Source organism: Microcaecilia unicolor, chromosome 5 (genome assembly GCF_901765095.1).
Source record: "Microcaecilia unicolor chromosome 5, aMicUni1.1, whole genome shotgun sequence".
In the NCBI taxonomy this organism is placed as follows: Eukaryota; Metazoa; Chordata; class Amphibia; order Gymnophiona; family Siphonopidae; genus Microcaecilia; species Microcaecilia unicolor.
In genome coordinates, this window is record NC_044035.1 from 255955810 (window position 1) to 255974949 (window position 19140).

At 50.7% G+C, this 19140-nt stretch overlaps 1 protein-coding gene across 1 annotated transcript in view; it reads left to right on the forward strand.

Moving 5' to 3' along the window:
• SPAG17 (sperm associated antigen 17) overlaps nucleotides 1–19140 on the forward strand; it is a 994731-nt gene that overhangs the window by 832950 nt on the left and 142641 nt on the right. The window contains exon 37 of the mRNA XM_030205033.1: nucleotides 16238–16292. Within this exon, the coding sequence (XP_030060893.1) occupies nucleotides 16238–16292 (55 nt within the window). The remainder of the gene's footprint in view (nucleotides 1–16237; nucleotides 16293–19140) is intronic.

Sequence of the window (19140 nt, forward strand, 5' to 3'; positions counted from 1 at the left end):
GCTTCAACAAAGGAGAGAGAGAATGGGGGGTAGTGAGGGAGCACATCACACACAGCAAGGAGCTCCTGGAGGGTACAGAATGGAGAGTTGGTCCCATGTAGAAAATGCAGAGTATATGCTAAGCTACCAGCTAACACCCAGTGTGAAACAAAGTCCACACATCAGTTTTCTTTTAAAAAGTGCCCACAACCTCCCCCCCCCCCTTTCAAACACTGGCCACAAACTCCCCCCCCCCCCCCCAAGAACCAAAAACAACAAACAGCTATACAAAAGTATACAGTGGCCAAAAGAAGGTGTAATATAAGTGAAGCAAAAACGCTTTGAAATACCACCCCATAATATAAACAAAACCTCTAAAGTGCAGCACACAGAAAGCCCTTTTTATTAAAGAGGGTCGAATAAAGGAAATGTAAGCTCCCAAATGGGAACAGCAGCTGCTGAGTTCATGACCCTTCATCAAAATGAGCAGAGCAAAAACACAGTGCAGGTGAAAGCACCCGTACTTATCGATAATCAAAAGTACGGCGGCCATTTGGTTTGCTAATTATCGAAAATAGGCCGGCCATCTGGGGAAATCAGCTGGTTAGGGCTTTTGACAATAATCAAAATTACACCGGCTATGTGAGGCCCGCCCATATCATTCTCCTATCGCCGGCCATAACAGCGTATTTAAGCGGCGTTCTCGCCATTTTCGAACCTTCTGCATTGCAGTGCTACAATGGGACCCAAGCTACCACCAACCCGCAAGGGTAATTTTACTGATGCAGAAGTTCAACTGCTGGTGGAAGAAATTGACAGGAGGCACATGCATCTGTTCACTCCCACCGGCCAGAGGCTAGCTGCAACCACAAAGCAGCGGGAGTGGGAAGCAGTCAGGGACAGGCTGAATGCGGTCCTCCACTGTGGCTGGGATGTGGAAGACTGCAAGCGAAAGTGGCGTCAGCTGAGGCAAGATGTCCGCAGGAAAGCTGGTGCCAACCCCCCAGCAGATGACACTGCTAACCTCACCCCCATTGAACGCATCATCCATGGGCTCTTGCCCCAGGAGGGGATCCATGGCATTGGGTCCATGGACACATCACCACAGGCTGAAGGCTCAGGTAGGTTCACCATTAGGGAGCTGGGGGATGTGTTCTGCTATACTAAACTCTGTTTCACACAAGTCAGGGACAGTGTGGTGCTCCTCAGCAGTAGGGAAAGGGGGAAAAGAACAGCCTGCAATGCATATCAGTATTCATTACAAGCCATGACATAGGGGGAGGAGGGGGAGGGTTTCCAGCAATGTATATAATAGATGTAAATATATTTACAATATAATATATACCATAGGAGCCGACTCTGTGGGTGCTGTGGGTGCTTGAGCACCTCCAATATAGAGAATATTCATTGAATGTGTCCAGGGAGGGGTTATTTCCACTGGGCTTAGCACCCCCAATCATTTTGAAACGTTGGCTCCTATGATAAATATACAATGTAAATAAAATACATACACTGTGTGTAGCTTTGCACTGTTTCACATCTTTGGCTGCCTTCCCTATCACCAAACTCTGCATATCTCCTTCCCATACCTCTGTGCTATAGCCACTGTGTCCTCTGCACTCCTTCCACAGTTCTATGTCTACCCACCTGCCTGTGTGGCTGTCTTGCACATCAGTCTCTGCAGTACACTGCACTCCTTGTCTCCAGCTCTGTACAATGACTTCTGTGGCTTGCCTGCCAATCCCATTCCTCACCATCTCTTTGCTGGGTCTTTGCCGGTGGGGCTATGTGTATGAATGCTGAAAAACAAATGCAGATTATTTTGACCAACATCACTTCTTCCCCTTTTGCTGTGAAGGTGATGACAGCCAGTGGGAGGAAGAAGCTGGCCCTAGTGGCCACCAGCCCCACCACACACAGCAGCAAACCAGTAGGCCTGCACAACAACCCACACAGGACCATGGTTTGGAACCACACGACCCAACAGCAGCAGCACTGGCTATCCCTCCACCACCTGCTGCACCGGCTATCCCTCCACCACCTGCTGCACCGGCTATCTCTTCACCACCTGCTGCACTGGCTATCCCTCCACCACCTGCTGCTCCTGCTATCCCTCCACCACCCGCAGACTGTGCTGATGGTGGCAGCGAAGAAGAAACCGAAGATGCAGAAGGGGGGGTACCTGCTCAGCAGAGGCCAGGCAGCCAGAGGAGACAGCTACTGCGCCTGGCCACACAATTGCTGGGCCACAATGTGCAGATGGAAGAGTACCGGCGCCAGAAATTGGAGCTGCACCGGCAAGCACTCCAGGTGCACCGGGAAACGCTCCAGGTGCAACGGGAAGCGCTCCAGGTGCACCGGGAAGTGCTCCAGGTGCAAGGGGAAGCGGTAGAGGCCCAACGTGCTGTGACCCAGCAGCTCCAATGGCTGGAGCACAGCATTGAGGGCCTACACCGTGACTTAAGAGTACCTACTCCAGCTGTGCAGCAGCCACCACCACAACTGGCGTCTACCTCTTCCACTGCACATGAACCACTTGCAAAGAAGTGGAGCTTGAGATCTTCACGTTCCCCAGCCACTGGTCCAGCAGCCACCACACCAGCTCCCATTCTGGGTCCTGTTCCAAGGTTGCAGGCCAAGGGACAAAGCACAAAGTGGCCAGACCATCAGGGCAGCTGAGGCAGCGGGCTGCCTTGTGCACACTGACACAGAGGAGGAGAGTGGGAGCTCATCATCAGAGGAGCACTCTCAACAGAGTTCTCATGCAGCACCAGCTGCAAAGGAACACGGTGGGAGGGGTAGGAGGGGGCGGGGAAAGTGATGGGACATGCTGGGGGGTGAGGAGGGGTATATATGCACAGAGTGGGTGTTGGTGGGGGGGGGGGGGGGTGTTGGTGTGTAAATACTGTGTGATATCAATAAATGTACACTTACTTCACTGAAAACTTGTGTCAATGAGTCTTTGCCTGGCTCTGACCCCCAGCTGATATGCACTCTGCTCTGCTCTGTGGGCGGGAGGTGGAGGGGGCTCCTCATCCTGTTCCTCTGGGGCCTGCTGCTCTGGTGGCTGTACCTCTTCTGGGAGGGCCTGTCCTCGGCGCTTTGCCAAATTATGTAGCATGCAGCAGGCCAGGAATATCTTTGCCACCTTTTGGGGACTGTAGAGGAGCTCCCCTCCAGAACGGTCCAGGCATCAGAACCTGTTCTTTAGTAGTCCAAAGGTGCGCTCTATGATGACACGGGTGGTCCGATGCCTACTGTTGTAGTTCTCCTCTGACCTTCTTTGTGGGTGCACTATGGGGGTCATGAGCCACGTCCTCTGTGGGTAGCCTCTATCACCTTTGGGAAGAAGCAGAATGAGAAGGATGAGTGTGTGTTGTTTGGAGCAAGTACCTTGTGGTAGTGGGGTGATGGTGGTGGTGGGCGGGGGGGGGGGGGGTTATAGTGGGTTGAGCAGGAGGTATCGTTTGGCCAGAGCCATGCTGCACTTACCTAGTAGCCATCCACCAGTGAACTCCCCTCGCTCAAACCTCTGGAAGATGCCCGAGTGCTGCAGGATATACGCATCGTGAGTGGACCCTGGGTATCGGGCACACACATCTATGATCTCCCCTGGGCATCATACACCACTTGCATGTTCATGGAGTGAAATGCTTTGCGGTTTCTGTAGGTGGCCTCTCGTGCCCGGGGGGAGGGGGGGTATCAGTGCGACATGTGTGCAGTCTATCACACCTATGATTGAGGGGAAGTGAGCTACAGCATAGAAGGCAGCCATGTTGTTGTGCAGGGCCTGGGGGGTGGTGGGGAAGGTGATGAACTCAGAGGTGTGGGTAAGGAAGGCATCAAGGAACTGGGTGAGGCAGTTAGAAATGGAAGGCTGGGTGAGACCTGTGTTGACAGCTAGGACAGACTGGAAACTCCCAGTGGCCAGAAAAGAGAGAGAAGCAGTGATCTTTAGGTGCACAGGGATGGGGTTGTTCCTACGGGTCCCGGCCTGCAGGAGGGGTTGGAGCTGGTCACAAAGGTACTGAATGGCAGCTCTATCAAACCGGAACCTAGTGAGGCACTGCAGGTTAGTGAGGTCTAGGAAAGTGCTACAGGGCCTGAACACTCTGGGGCGTGCGTACCTCCTGCGGTGCCTCCCCTCTTCCTCCAACATGCAAGCCACCTGTGCATTTAGTGCCTCTATTTCCCCACACTACAGGTGCAATACACCAGTGAAAGACACCAGGAACAAACAGAAGCTGCCACTCACTCTCACACCAGCCACAAACACCCACTACAATCTCTCCTGCCACACACGCTAGCTACTCACTCTCCAAGCAGCAAACGACAGTCTTCACAAACAGCTGCAGCAGTACACAGGACAAAGATAGAAACAGAGACTACAAACAGGTAAGGAAATGAATTATGAACGTGGAGACACCGACAGGAGAGGGAGAGGGGATGGGGGAGATAGAGGAAGTAGTAGGGATGTCTGGGTTTGGGGAGTAGAAGGGGTAAAGCTGAAAAGGTAAACCACAAATGAGGCAGGTAAGGGTGAAAACGTTGGGACACAGACAAAGGTAACAGGTACTCAGCACACTCTCAGCTTTCTCTGCAAACACCAATTCAGCTCTCTCAACAACGATTTTGCCACGCTCCAACTCCACACAATCACTAATGGGTCTAAAGACAATTTCCCCCTTACTCTGGTCGCTTTTATTTGTGCTCTAACTAGTGCTGCCCCTATTACCGGCCATGTGAAACTCATTCGCAATCCGTTATACGTTGCAGCCGGCCATCTCATTATACCGCCCCTAACACACCCCTAGCATGCCCCGTATGTCCCCGGCCATAGATGGCCGGCTTAAAGTTTACACCGGCGTACTGGCCCGCAATCGATTATTCAAGTTGGCCGGCGTTTTGTAATAGAGCCGGCTATGTCCATTTTATGTTGCTGTTTCGCCGGCGAAAAGTTTTGATTATAAGCTGGATAGTGTGCGGACACTGGAAGGGACATGGGTGGAGCTGACACTTAATCACGAAACTTACAGAATACTGTAAGTTCTCCGAGGACAAGCAGGCTGCTTGTTCTCACGACTGGGTGACGTCCGCGTCAGCCCCCACCAACCGGAAGAAGCTTCGCGGGCGGTCCGCACGCAGGGCACGCCCACCGCGCATACGCGGCCGTCTTCCCGCCCATGCGCGACCGTTCCCGCCAGTCCTTTTCTTTCCGCGCCTGGAGAGAGTCGTGCTACTGCCGCTCTCTCTTCGTCAGCCCCGGAAAGCCGTCGCGTTTACGCGAATTCTGTTTATTTTTCGTTTAGTTTTGATTGCCGCGCGCTCCGAATTTCTTTTTCAAAAAAAGAAAAAGAGAGCACGCGCTCTATTTTTCCCTCGTTTTCGAGCGGGGGCGTCGCGCTGCGGCCTTGTGGCCGCGCAGTCGATTACTTTTTCGAGGTGTGATTACCGCCACCATCGACGACTTTAACTTCGCCGACGCGATTTTTCCGTCGATGTCCTCGAAGGTCCCGAGTGGATTTAAGAAGTGTGGTCGGTGCGGCCGGCCGATCTCGCAGACCGACACCCACGCTTGGTGCCTCCAGTGCCTCGGGCCGGAGCACAATATCAAGTCGTGTTCTCTGTGTCTTGGTCTCCGGAAACGGACTCAGGTTGCGAGGCAAGTTCTGCGGGACCGTCTTTTTGGAACTTGCGCCGGCCCCTCGACGTCGACCTCGACGGCATCGGTATCGAAGGCCGGTTCTTCGGTACCGGTATCGATGCCCGAGAAATCGGCACCGATGGCATCGACCCCAGGAGCACAGGTCCCGTCGGCCCGCCGGTCCTCCGGCGAGGGTAGGGGTGAGAGGCCGCGTGGGCAATCGGCCCCGGTCACTCCCTCGGCCCATGGCCCTCGGGACCGAACCCTGTCTGACCCGGTTCCTCGGGACCGAGGGGGATCGACCTTCTCCTCCTCCATGCCACCTGGCACCGATGACGGGCACCGCAAGAAATCTAAAAAGCACCGTCATCGGTCGCCTTCCATGCATCCGGCTCTCAGTACCGGAGAGGAGTCGACGCCGAAACGTCCGCGTCGAGAGGAAAGGTCCCCCTCGGTAGTGGAGGTACCGACACGTCAGGGTCCCAGCACTTCGGTGCAGTCTCCTGGACCCGACCAGCTTCCGGCACCGACGCCTCTACCGGCCCCCCCCGTCTTTCCCGGCAGCGGGCCTGGATGAGTGCCTCCGAGCCATCCTTCCGGGGATCCTGGAAGGGCTGATGCGCCAGGCTGGGCCGGCGCCGGGGGGTGCTTGCGCCCTCGGCGCCGTTGACTGTGGCGCCGGCGAGCTCTAGCCCGGTGCCGAGGTCGTCGACTCGACCGCCACGCAGGTGGAGTCCCCGTCGACGTCGATGGAGGGAGCTTCGTCCCCGCCGGCGCGGGAGTCCACCGCTCGACGACACCGAGGCCTCGGTGCCTCGACGTCGAGCCGGGCCCGGTTAAGGACTCAGCTACATGAGCTCATGTCCGATACCGAGGAAGAGGCCTCGTGGGGGGAAGAGGAGGACCCCAGATATTTCTCCTCAGAGGAGTCTGCGGGTCTTCCCTCGGACCCCACGCCTTCACCAGAGAGGAAGCTCTCGCCCCCTGAGAGCCTCTCCTTTGCCTCCTTTGTAAGGGACATGTCTATTTGCATTCCCTTCCCCGTGGTCTCTGTGGATGAGCCGAGGGCTGAGATGCTCGAGGTCCTCGACTATCCATCACCACCTAGAGAGTCCTCCACGGTACCGTTGCACAATGTCCTCAAGGAGACACTGCTTCGGAACTGGATGAGACCACTATCTAATCCCATCATTCCCAAGAAAGCAGAGTCCCAGTACAGAATCCACTCGGACCCAGAGTTAATGCGGCCCCAATTGCCCCATGACTCGGCGGTCGTGGATTCTGCTCTCAAGAGGGCACGGAGTTCGAGGGATACCGCCTCGGCGCCCCCGGGGCGGGAGTCTCGCACTCTGGACTCGTTTGGGAGGAAGGCCTACCAATCCTCCATGCTCGTGACCCGCATCCAGTCATACCAGCTCTATACGAGCATCCACATGCGGAACAATGTGAAGCAGCTGGCGGACCTGGTCGATAAGCTCCCGCCGGAGCAGTCCAGGCCTTATCAGGAGGTGGTCAGGCAGCTGAAGGCGTGCAGAAAGTTCCTGTCCAGGGGTATCTATGACACCTGTGACGTGGCATCTCGTGCTGCGGCCCAAGGTATAGTGATGCGCAGGCTCTCATGGCTGCGTGCCTCTGACATGGACAACCGCACCCAGCAGAGACTGGCCGACGTCCCTTGCCGGGGGGATAATATTTTTGGTGAGAAGGTCGAGCAGCTGGTGGACCAACTGCATCAGCGGGAAACCGCCCTCAACAAGCTCTCCCACAGGGCGCCTTCAGCATCCACCTCAGCAGGTGGACGTTTTTCCCTGGCCCGGCAGGCTGTGCCCTATTCTTTTGCAAAGCGTAGGTACACCCAGCCGGTCCGAAGGCCTCGCCAGGCACAGGGACAGCCCCAGCGCGCTCGTTCTCGTCAACAGCATGCGCCTAAGCAGCCCCCTGCGCCTCCACAGCAAAAGCCGGGGACGGGCTTTTGACTGGATCCACGGGAACATAGCCGCCCTCAAAGTGTCCGTACCGAACGATCTGCTGGTCGGAGGGAGGTTAAAATTTTTTCACCAACGGTGGCCTCTCATAACCTCCGACCAGTGGGTTCTCCAAATAGTGCGGTGCGGATACGCCCTGAATTTGGCCTCCCTGCCACCAAATTGTCCTCCGGGAGCTCAATCCTTCAGCTCCCATCACAAGCAGGTACTTGCAGAGGAACTCTCCGCCCTTCTCAGCGCCAATGCGGTCGAGCCCGTACCACCCGGGCAAGAAGGGCAGGGATTCTATTCCAGGTACTTCCTTGTGGAAAAGAAAACAGGGGGGATGCGTCCCATCCTAGACCTGAGAGGCCTGAACAATTTCCTGGTCAAAGAAAAGTTCAGGATGCTTTCCTTGGGCACCCTTCTGCCAATGATTCAGAAAAACGATTGGCTATGTTCCCTGGATTTAAAGGACGCATACACTCACATCCCGATACTGCCAGCTCACAGACAGTATCTCAGATTCCGCCTGGGCGCACGGCACTTTCAGTATTGTGTGCTGCCCTTTGGGCTCGCCTCTGCCCCACGAGTGTTTACAAAGTGCCTCGTGGTGGTAGCGGCCTACCTACGCAAGCTGGGAGTGCACGTGTTCCCATATCTCGACGATTGGCTGGTCAAGAGCACCTCGGAGGCAGGAGCCCTCCGGTCTATGCAGTGCACTATTCAACTTCTGGAGCTGCTGGGGTTTGTGATAAATTACCCAAAGTCCCATCTCCAGCCAACACAGTCTCTGGAATTCATAGGAGCTCTGCTGAATACCCAGACGGCTCAGGCCTTCCTTCCCGAAGCGAGGGCCAACAACCTCTTAGCCCTGGCTTCGCAGACCAGAGCGTCTCAGCAGGTCACAGCTCGGCAGATGTTGAGACTTCTGGGTCATATGGCCTCCACAGTTCATGTGACTCCCATGGCTCGTCTTCACATGAGATCTGCTCAATGGACCCTAGCTTCCCAGTGGTTTCAGGCCACCGGGAATCTAGAAGATGTCATCCGCCTCTCCACCAGTTGCCGCACTTCACTGCTCTGGTGGACCATCAGGACCAATTTGACCCTGGGACGTCCATTCCAAATTCCGCAGCCCACGAAAGTGCTGACGACGGATGCATCTCGCCTGGGGTGGGGAGCTCATGTCGATGGGCTTCACACCCAGGTTCGGTGGTCCCTCCAGGAAAGGGATCTGCAGATCAACCTCCTGGAGCTCCGAGCGATCTGGAACGCACTGAAGGCTTTCAGAGATCGGCTGTCCTACCAAATTATTCAAATTCGGACAGACAATCAGGTTGCAATGTATTATACCAACAAGCAGGGGGGCACCGGATCTCGCCCCTTGTGTCAGGAAGCCGTCGGCATGTGGCGTTGGGCTCGCCAGTTCGGCATGTTCCTCCAAGCCACATACCTGGCAGGTGTAAACAACAGTCTGGCCGACAGACTGAGCAGAGTCATGCAACCGCACGAGTGGTCGCTTCATTCCAGAGTGGTACGCAAGATCTTCCGAGAGTGGGGCACCCCCTCGGTGGACCTTTTCGCCTCTCAGACCAACCACAAGCTGCCTCTGTTCTGTTCCAGACTACAGGCACACGGCAGACTAGCGTCGGATGCCTTTCTCCTCCATTGGGGGACCGGCCTCCTGTATGCTTATCCTCCCATACCTTTGGTGGGGAAGACCTTACTGAAGCTCAAACAAGACCACGGCACCATGATTCTGATAGCGCCCTTTTGGCCCCGTCAGATCTGGTTCCCTCTTCTTCTGGAGTTGTCCTCAGAAGAACCGTGGAGATTGGAGTGTTTTCCGACTCTCATCTCGCAGAACGACGGAGCGTTGCTGCACCCCAACCTTCAGTCCCTGGCTCTCACGGCCTGGATGTTGAGGGCGTAGACTTCACTGCGTTGGGTCTGTCTGAGGGTGTCTCCCGTGTCTTGCTTGCCTCTAGGAAGGATTCCACTAAAAAGAGTTACTTTTTCAAGTGGAGGAGGTTTGTCGTTTGGTGTGAGAACAAGGCCCTAGAACCTCGTTCTTGCCCTGCACAGAACCTGCTTGAATACCTTCTGCACTTATCAGAGTCTGGCCTCAAGACCAACTCAGTAAGGAATCACCTTAGTGCGATTAGTGCTTACCATTATCGTGTGGAAGGTAAAGCCATCTCTGCAGAGCCTTTAGTCGTTCGATTCATGAGAGGCTTGCTTTTGTCAAAGCCCCCTATCAAGCCTCCTACAGTGTCATGGGATCTCAACGTCGTCCTCACCCAGCTGATGAAACCTCCTTTTGAGCCACTGAATACCTGCCATCTGAAGTACTTGACCTGGAAGGTCATTTTCTTGGTGGCAGTTACTTCAGCTCGTAGGGTCAGTGAGCTTCAAGCCCTAGTAGCTCATGCTCCATATACCAAATTTCATCACAACAGAGTAGTGCTCCGCACCCACCCAAAGTTCCTGCCGAAGGTGGTGTCGGAGTTCCATCTTAACCAGTCAATTGTCTTGCCAACATTCTTCCCCAGGCCGCATACCCGCCCTGCTGAACGTCAGTTGCATACATTGGACTGCAAGAGAGCATTGGCCTTCTACTTGGAGTGGACACAGCCCCACAGACAGTCTGCCCAATTGTTTATTTCTTTCGACCCTAACAGGCTAGGGGTCGCTGTCGGGAAACGCACCATCTCCAATTGGCTAGCAGATTGCATTTCCTTCATTTACGCCCAGGCTGGGCTGGCTCTTGAGGGTCATGTCACGGCTCATAGTGTTAGAGCCATGGCAGCATCAGTGGCCCACTTGAAGTCAGCCACTATTGAAGAGATTTGCAAGGCTGCGACGTGGTCATCTGTCCACACATTCACATCGCATTACTGCCTCCAGCAGGATACCCGACGCGACAGTCGGTTCGGGCAGTCGGTGCTGCAGAATCTGTTTGGGGTGTAAATCCAACTCCACCCTCCAGGACCCGCATTATTCTGGTCAGGCTGCACTCTCAGTTAGTTATTCTTCGTAGGTCAATTTCTGTTGTATCCTCGCCGTTGCGAGGTTCAATTGACCGGGGTTCTTGTTTTGAGTGAGCCTGAGAGCTAGGGATACCCCAGTCGTGAGAACAAGCAGCCTGCTTGTCCTCGGAGAAAGTGAATGATACATACATGTAGCAGGTGTTCTCCGAGGACAGCAGGCTGATTGTTCTCACCTACCCTCCCTCCTCCCCTTTGGAGTTGCGTTTTCATCATTTTTGCTTGTCATTCAACTGGCGGGAACGGTCGCGCACGGGCGGGAAGACGGCCGCGCATGCGCGGTGGGCGTGCCCTGCGTGCGGACCGCCCGCGAAGCTTCTTCCGGTTGGTGGGGGCTGACGCGGACGTCACCCAGTCGTGAGAACAATCAGCCTGCTGTCCTCGGAGAACACCTGCTACAGGTATGTATCATTCACTTTACGTGCTCCCAGGCTTCATTTATGCTAGGTTAGGGTAACTGCATGCTCCTTTATTGTAGGCTCATGAATACCTGTTTACGCTGGTATTCTAGAACAGAATCTGGGCACCCAGTTGCTGTTATAGATTAGGCTCTCACCACACTGCATTAGGAGGCGCCCACTTATAGAATTGACTCCATACATCCTAATTATATAATCTTGCCTGTACATTTTTGCACTTACTACGCAAATTTGCACACTCAGGTTTATTTATTTATTTATAGAATAATGGCAGTTATGCATATAACTCAATTGTGTCTTATATTAATTTTTGCCCCCCAAAATGCGCTAGGTCTTATTTTCAGGGGCAGTCTTATTTTCCGGGGAAACATCGGGGTTGGATCGGGGTTGGCCCGCCCGCCCTCCCTCCGTCGCTCCCGGAACTAACCTTAAACGCCTCCTTTCACCTTCGCAGCAAGCAGCAGCAAGGCAGGCCACTCCTTCCTTCCGTGTCCTGCCCTCGCATGATGTAACGTCCGCGAGGGCGGGGCACGGAAGGAAGGAGGGGTCTGCCCTGCTGCTGCTTGCTGCGAAGGTTAAAGGAGGCGTTTAAGGTTAGTTCCGGGAGCGAGGGGGGGTGGGGGGGCCCGGCAACCTCGGGTGGGGGGGGCGGCCCGGGGGCGGCCTTGTCCGGCTCTCGGCGGCCCTGCTTTCAAACAAAAATTTGCTAGGTCTTACTTTCGGGGGAGGCCTTATATCTACAAATTCAGGAAAACCTCTACTAGGTCTTATTTTGGGGGATGTCTTACTTTCGGGGAAACAGGGTAGGGGGATGTGCTAGGAGCACGAGTAGTTCAGGGGCTTTCCCAGCACTGTCAGTTACGTGCTTAACTGACAGCAGTTAGGCAGCCTTTGACATGGTGTAAATGCTTGTGACTAAAGTTGTGCAGTAAAATGCAGACCTATGCTAATATTCTATAACAATTATTTTTTTTTTACATTTGTACCCTGTGTTTTCCCACTCATGGCAGGCTCAATGTGGCTTACATGGGGCAATTGAGGGTTAAGTGACTTGCCCAGAGTCACAAGGAACTGCCTGTGCCTGAAGTGGGAATTGAACTCAGTTTTTCAGGACCAAAGTCCACCACCCTAACCACTAGGCCACTCCTCCACTCAATTATGAGTATAGAATTTGTGCTTAGTGCCCAGCATTTTAGGGTTAACTTTGGGCCCTGTTTACTAAGTTGCGCTAGAGGCGTGCTAACATTTATAGCATATACTAAGCATTAGTGTACGCTAACCGTGCTAATTTTCAGCATATGCTAAAAACGCTAGCGCACCTTAGTAACTAGGGCCCTTTGAATGACTTTTACATAACTACCTTCATGGGGGAGATTCTATATATGACGCCTAAACAATCAGTGCAGAAATCAATGCTGACTAAGCGTATTCTATTACTGGCCCCTGGATTTAGGCGCAATATATAAAATACTAGCCGTTGAGCCCGTAAAAACGGGCTGGTATTGAGGTTTTCCTCCCCCCCGCGGTCACCACCGCTCCCCCCCCCCTCGAAGTCGTCGCCGCCGCCGCCACCCCTCCACCTGGCCCGGGCCCTCTCTTTACTTTTGAACTTACACATCCATTCGCCGAACGCAGCAACGCACATCAGCTGAGCTGCCCCTTCCTTCTCTGCCTGTGTGTGTCCCGCCCTCGCTGACGTTACGTCACAGGAGGGCGGGGCCACAGGCAAAGAAGGAAGGGCTCACTGCAGCTCAGCTGATGTGCGTTGCTGCGTTCGGCGAATGGATGTGTAAGTTCAGAAGGGAAGAGAGGGCCCGGGCCGGGTGGAGGGGTGGCGGCAGCAACCTCGGCGGCGCAGTTTCCCTCTCTGTCCCGCCCACCCCGTCATCACGTATTGACGCGGGGGCGGGACAGAGAGGGAAGTCTCTACTGCGCATTTGCGAGTGAGTCGGTCACTCGCCATTTATATGTTTGATGCTTAGTTGATATCTCAGCACCTAAAACTATGTGCCTCCATTTACACCAATGAAAACATGGCATAAATCCCAGCACGTAGATTTAGGCACATTAGGCCAAATTCTATATGCATGTAAATTTCGGAATGCCCACAAATGCCCATTTCCCCACCCATAACCATGCCCCTTTATGCCTGCCTGCATTAGAAGTTAGGTGTACTGCATTACAGAATGTGCTTAGCAAGTTCCAATGCTAGCAATGATTGCCAATTAGTGCCCATTATTACATGTTAAGAGCTGTTTTCAATGCTGATTAGCTTTTTAAGCCAATAAATTACACGCATTGTTATAGAATACGTTTGGATTTTGGCACGGATCAATCCAGGGAATAGTGCATATTTTTACATGATATATGAATGTCACATTCTCAGTGCAGAGGTGGGGCAGAGCTGTGAGAATTTTGCATATCCATGCCAAATTAGATGAAATTACATTCACCTTGAAGCAGGTATAATGTTGTGTGGAAACTTTGAGTGTGACAGTTTTATAAAGGCACATAGGTGCATATGATGCATTTATAAAATAACTGCAGCATATAAACCTATGTGTCTCTGCAGCATTAAGTGTTCTGTCAGTTTGGCTGGGGAACGAAAAAAAGAGGAAAAACCCTCACGCAAACATGAGCAACCAAAGAAAGGAGTGAGGCAGATTCGAAGAGGATATCTAAATATAGGAGTCTTTATTGTAAAAGTCATACAAATGATGCGACATGGCCATGATTTGGCACAAAGACCTACCTCAGGGGTCAAACAGATTTAGGAAATAAAAATAATATAAATACAAATAAACAAACTTGTGAAATTATTTGTCTAAAATTTAAATCGATTGATGATACATAAACAACTCATACATAAATGAAATAAACAAATGAATAATGAAGACTTGTGAACCCACAAATAAAATCAATACATATACATCTTTTAAAAACTGACACACTTAATGCTACTAGTATAACTGTATGTGTTCATTCCAGTGAAGTTCTGTCTAAAGTGGTATAATTTATGAAAAGACAAAAGTCTGTGGTGTATATTGAAATATAACTTTGTCAAAAAATAATATGTTTTGTATAAAAGTGCACACAGTGCATATTAAAATATACCTCTATTGGAAAGATATATTAAAAAGATATATAGAAAAACGTACCCATTGTACAGTATGAATGAGAACAAGTTTTTTTGATTTCTTTAAAAAATGGCTAGTACACATGTAATAGTTATGCAAAATACCTGTCGGGTTGTAGTAAAAAAGCTTGACTTAAAGAAGATGTCAAGATCCTGGCTGTATAAAACGCCATATCTTCTAGAGTAGGAGAAACACACTGTGAGATTTTCTAAACGGCACAAATTATGCGTATGCAATTTTATAGAAATACACTTTTAGAAAGCCATTTTTGAATGACCAACGTAAAATATATTAAGAGTCGCCATACTAATCAGAGAGTTTGCCGGGTTCTTGAAGCCTGGATTGGCCGCTGTCGGAGACAGGATGCTGGGCTTGATGGACCCTTGGTCTTTTCCCAGTATGGCGGTACTTATGTACTTATATAATGGTTTTTGTCTTTTCATAAATTATACCACTTTAGAAAGAACTTCACTGGAATGAACATATACAGTTATACTAGTAACATTAGCTAGCTTATTTTCGAAAGGGAAGGATGCCCACCTTCCGACACAAATCGGGAGATGGGCGTCCTCCCGAGGTCACCCAAATTGGCATAATCGAAAGCCGATTTTTTGCGTCCTCAACTGCTTTCCGTTGCAGGGACGACCAAAGTTCACGGGGCGTGTCGGCAGTGTACCAAAGGCAGGATGGGGGCGTAGTTAAGAGATGGGCGTCCTCGGCCGATAATGGAAAAAAGAAGGGCGTCCCTCATGAGCATTTGGTCGACTTTACTTGGTCCCTTTTTTTTCACCACCAAGCCTCGAAAAGGTGCCCGAACTGACCAGATGACCACCGGTGGGAATCGAGGATGACCTCCCCTTACTCCCCCAGTGGTCACTAACCCTCTCCCACCCTAAAAAAAAATTTTAAAAACATATTTTTCCAGCCTCTATACCAGCCTCAAATGTCATACCCAGCTCCATCACAGCAGTATGCAGGTCCTTGGAGCAGTTTTTAGTGGGTGCAGTGCACTTCAGACAGGCGGACCCAGGCCCATCCCCCCCCCACCTGTTACACTTGTGGTGGTAAATGTGAGCCCTCCAAAACCCATCCGAAACCCACTGTACCCACATCTAGGTGCCCCCCTTCATCCCTAAGGGCTATGGTAGTGTTGTACAGTTGTGGGTTGTGGGGCTCAGCACCCAAGGTAAGGGAATTATGCACCTGGGAGCAATTTGTGAAGTCCACTGCAGTGCCTCCTAGGGTGCCCAGTTGGTGTCCTGGCATGTGAGGAGGACCAGTGCACTACGAATGCTGGCCCCTCCCATGACCAAAGGCTTGGATTTGGTCGTTTTTGAGATAGGTGTCCTCGGTTTCTATTATGGCTGAAAACTGGGGACGACCATCTCTAAGGTCGACCATCTCAACATTTAGGTCGACCATCTCTAAGGTCGACCTAAATGTTGAGATTTGGGCATCCCCGACTGTATTATCGAAACAAAAGATGGACATCCATCTTGTTTCGATAATATGGGTTTCCCCGCCCCTTCGCCGGAACGTCCTTAGAGATGGACACCCTTAGAGATGGCCGTCCCCGTTCGATTATGCCCCTCCACGTATATCAGTTTTTAAGAGATCTATAGATATTGATTTTATCATATTTTTTGTGGGTTCACAAGTCTTCATTATTCATTTATTTACTTCATTTATGTATGAGTTGTTTATGCATCATCAATCAATTTAAATTTTAGACAAATGATGTAACAAGTTTGTTTATTTGTATTATTTTTATACCCTAGATTTGTTTGACCCCTGCAGTAAGCCTTTGTGCCGAAACACGGATGTGTCGGGTCGTTTTTATGACTTTTACAATAAAGACTCCTATATTTTGATATCCTCCTCAGATCCACCTCACTCCTTTCTTTTGCTGTCAGTTTGGCTGCCAGGAGTCCAAAGTTAAGCCCAAATATCTTTGAGACCTGAGAGGAGGAATTCTTGAGGATGATTGTGCTTATAAACAAAGATTCAGGAAACTTGAACAAGATGTTTTCTATTCTCAATATAGTCACTCTCGGATACAAATGAAACTTCAGAACGTCTGAGCAACGAGGAAAGTAAAGGTAACATAAAAGCTTACTTTTGAGATGCTTTCATATTAAAATTGATTACTAGATATATTTAGAACAGTGCATTGTCATTCTCTATGATCTTTTCAGTTGCAAAGGAATGTGTAAAGTAATGCTGTATGTTATGCACTCATTTGTTTTTTTTAATTAGACAAGCAGTTTTCTCTTGCTCTTTTATGCTTCCATTTCATTTGAAACTAGCCTCTACTGGAGCTATGGCACCACGTGCCATCATTCACAAACACTCAGGGTTTCCCCCATTTAAAAGCCTTTCATTCTCCCTGTCTATTCAGTTATTGTAGTGATAATCCTTAGCCCAAGGCCTCCAGAATTTATAAAGCATATATCCTGAACCTGACCTGTACTTGTTGCTGCTGTTTTATAGTGATGTGGAGCAGCATTTTAGAAAGGACGTTTAACTCAAAATATGGATGTCATAGTCCAGAATATTACAAATGGATACATGATACAGCCAGTTCTAAAATAAATATATATGAGATGGACATCCATATACTGGAAACATCCAGTATGAACATGCCTTTTACAAACTGAAATGTCCAAATTATGGGGGGAAACAAAGGACATGAATGTGTGTGTGTGGCAGCATAAGAAATGTCCACCTTATAAAATGGCCACACAGGTGTTTATGTAGAACAGAGGGGTAGCCTAATGGTTAAAGAAGGGGGCTGATCATCAGGGGACCCAGGTTCAAGTCCCACTTATGCTGTTCAATTTTTTATTAATTGTGAGCCCTCCAGGAACAGAAAAATACCTACCATACCTGAATGTATACCACTTTGATAGCCTTCAGGCTTGCAGGTGCTTATATATATTCAGGTACAGTAGGTACTTTTCTGTCCCTAGATGACTCATGGAGAGAACTGGGGTGGGACTTGAACCTGTGGTCTTTGGTGCCTAGTCTACTATCCAGCGATCTCCCAACACAAATCGGAAGATGGCTGGTGATCTCCTGAAACTGGCCAAATTGGTGTAATGGAAAGCCAATTTTGGCCAGCTTCAACTGCTTTCCGTTGTGGAGCCAGCAAAATTTCAAGGGGGCGTGTCGGTAGGGTAGTGAAGGCAGGATGGGGTGGGAAGGGGGCGTGCTCACGAGATGGCCGGCTTCATCCGATAATGGAAAAAAGAAAGCCGGCCTTGACAGCATTTCACCGGTTTTACTTGGTCCCTTTTTTTCACAACCAAGCTTTAAAAAGGGGCCCCAACTGACCAGATGACCACCGGAGGAAATCGGGGATGACCGCCCCTTACTCCCCCAGTGGTCACTAACCCCCTCCCACCCAAAAAAAAAATCAAAGTGCTCATCAGGGATGTCCTAAATCCTATTTTTGCATGGTTTTTTCGGAAGTACCATTGGGATTTGAAGCGGCCACCTCTGGATTATAAAACCAGCGCTCTAACCACTTCGCCACAGCTCCACTTATTTGGATGTCCCTTCCTTTTGATTATGCCCCTTCAGGTCTCTCTCAGCCAATCACAGACAGGGGTCTCTCTTAGCCAATCACAGCGCATTTAGCTGTCTGTGAGTGGCTGAGAGAGACCCCTGTCTGTGATTGGCTGAGAGAGACCTGAAGGAGCATAATCAAAAGGGAGGGACATCCAAGTAAGTGGAGCTGTGGCCCAGTGGTTAGAGCACCCGTCTTGTAATCCAGAGGTGGCTGGTTCAAATCCCACTTGTACTACTGAAAAAGCTACGCACTTCTGTTTTCCACTTTTTTTTGAAGCTGGCCATATGTAAACCCGAGGATCTCAACATTTGACCTAAATGTTGAGATTTAGCCGGCCCCAACCGTATTATCGAAAGAAAGGATGGCTGGCCATCTTTTTTGATAATACGGTTGGCACCGCCCCTTTGCAGAGCCGGCCCCGAAGATGGCCGGCCATATAGATGACCGGCACCGTTCGATTATGCCCCTCTATATTAATCATTAAGCTATCCCTCAGACCTACATGCTACTCTGTTAAGAATATCCATAATCCCTGAAGCTGTCGTAGAGTCTGGTATCCCTTGCTGGTTTCACATTAGGGTAGAGGAAAGGGGACAGCAACCATTGGGGAATTAAGGAGGTCTGGACAGACCACCAGATTGAAGCAGGTGACCATGGAGACTTTCAGATCTCCTCTTGGTACAAGTGAGAATCCTGCTTCAGCATCTCTGCTGGCTTCCAATGCAAAGTGCAGTATAGATGGGAAGGGAAGGGGACATGATATACTGCTTTTCTATGTTCTTTTGCAACTACATTTAAAGCAGTTTACATAGTATATACCTGTACCTGGGGCAATGGAGGGTTAAGTGACTTGCCCAGAGTCACAAGGAGCTGCAGTGGGCATCAAACCCAGTTCCCCAGGATCAAAGTCTGCTACACAAATCACTAGACTACTCTTCCACTCTAAGCCCTGATGAGAGAGTGGCTTCCCCATGGCCAGGAAGCAATTGAGTTACATGGAGAATCGTGCTGAGCTGAAGGAGTAGGGTCCAATGGTGGCAGCATCACCACTGCCTGACAAAACTTCATCTGCAGAGCAAATTCTGGCATTAGCTGAGGCGGCAATTGAGAGTTTATCTCTCTTGACTCTGGTTCTAAAGGAGACAATTAGACCTACCGTTATAACACTTGAAGCACTTTGGGGTGCTATCCAGGAAAGCAACAATGCCTTGAAACTACTACTACTACTACTACTACTTAGCATTTCTATAGCGCTGCCAGGGTTACGCAGCACTGTACAAGTTTAACATGGGGAAGGACCGTCCCTGCTCAAAAGAGCTTACAATCTAAAGGTTACAAACTATGTAGTCAGTGTAGGTATCATGAGTGGGGAAGGT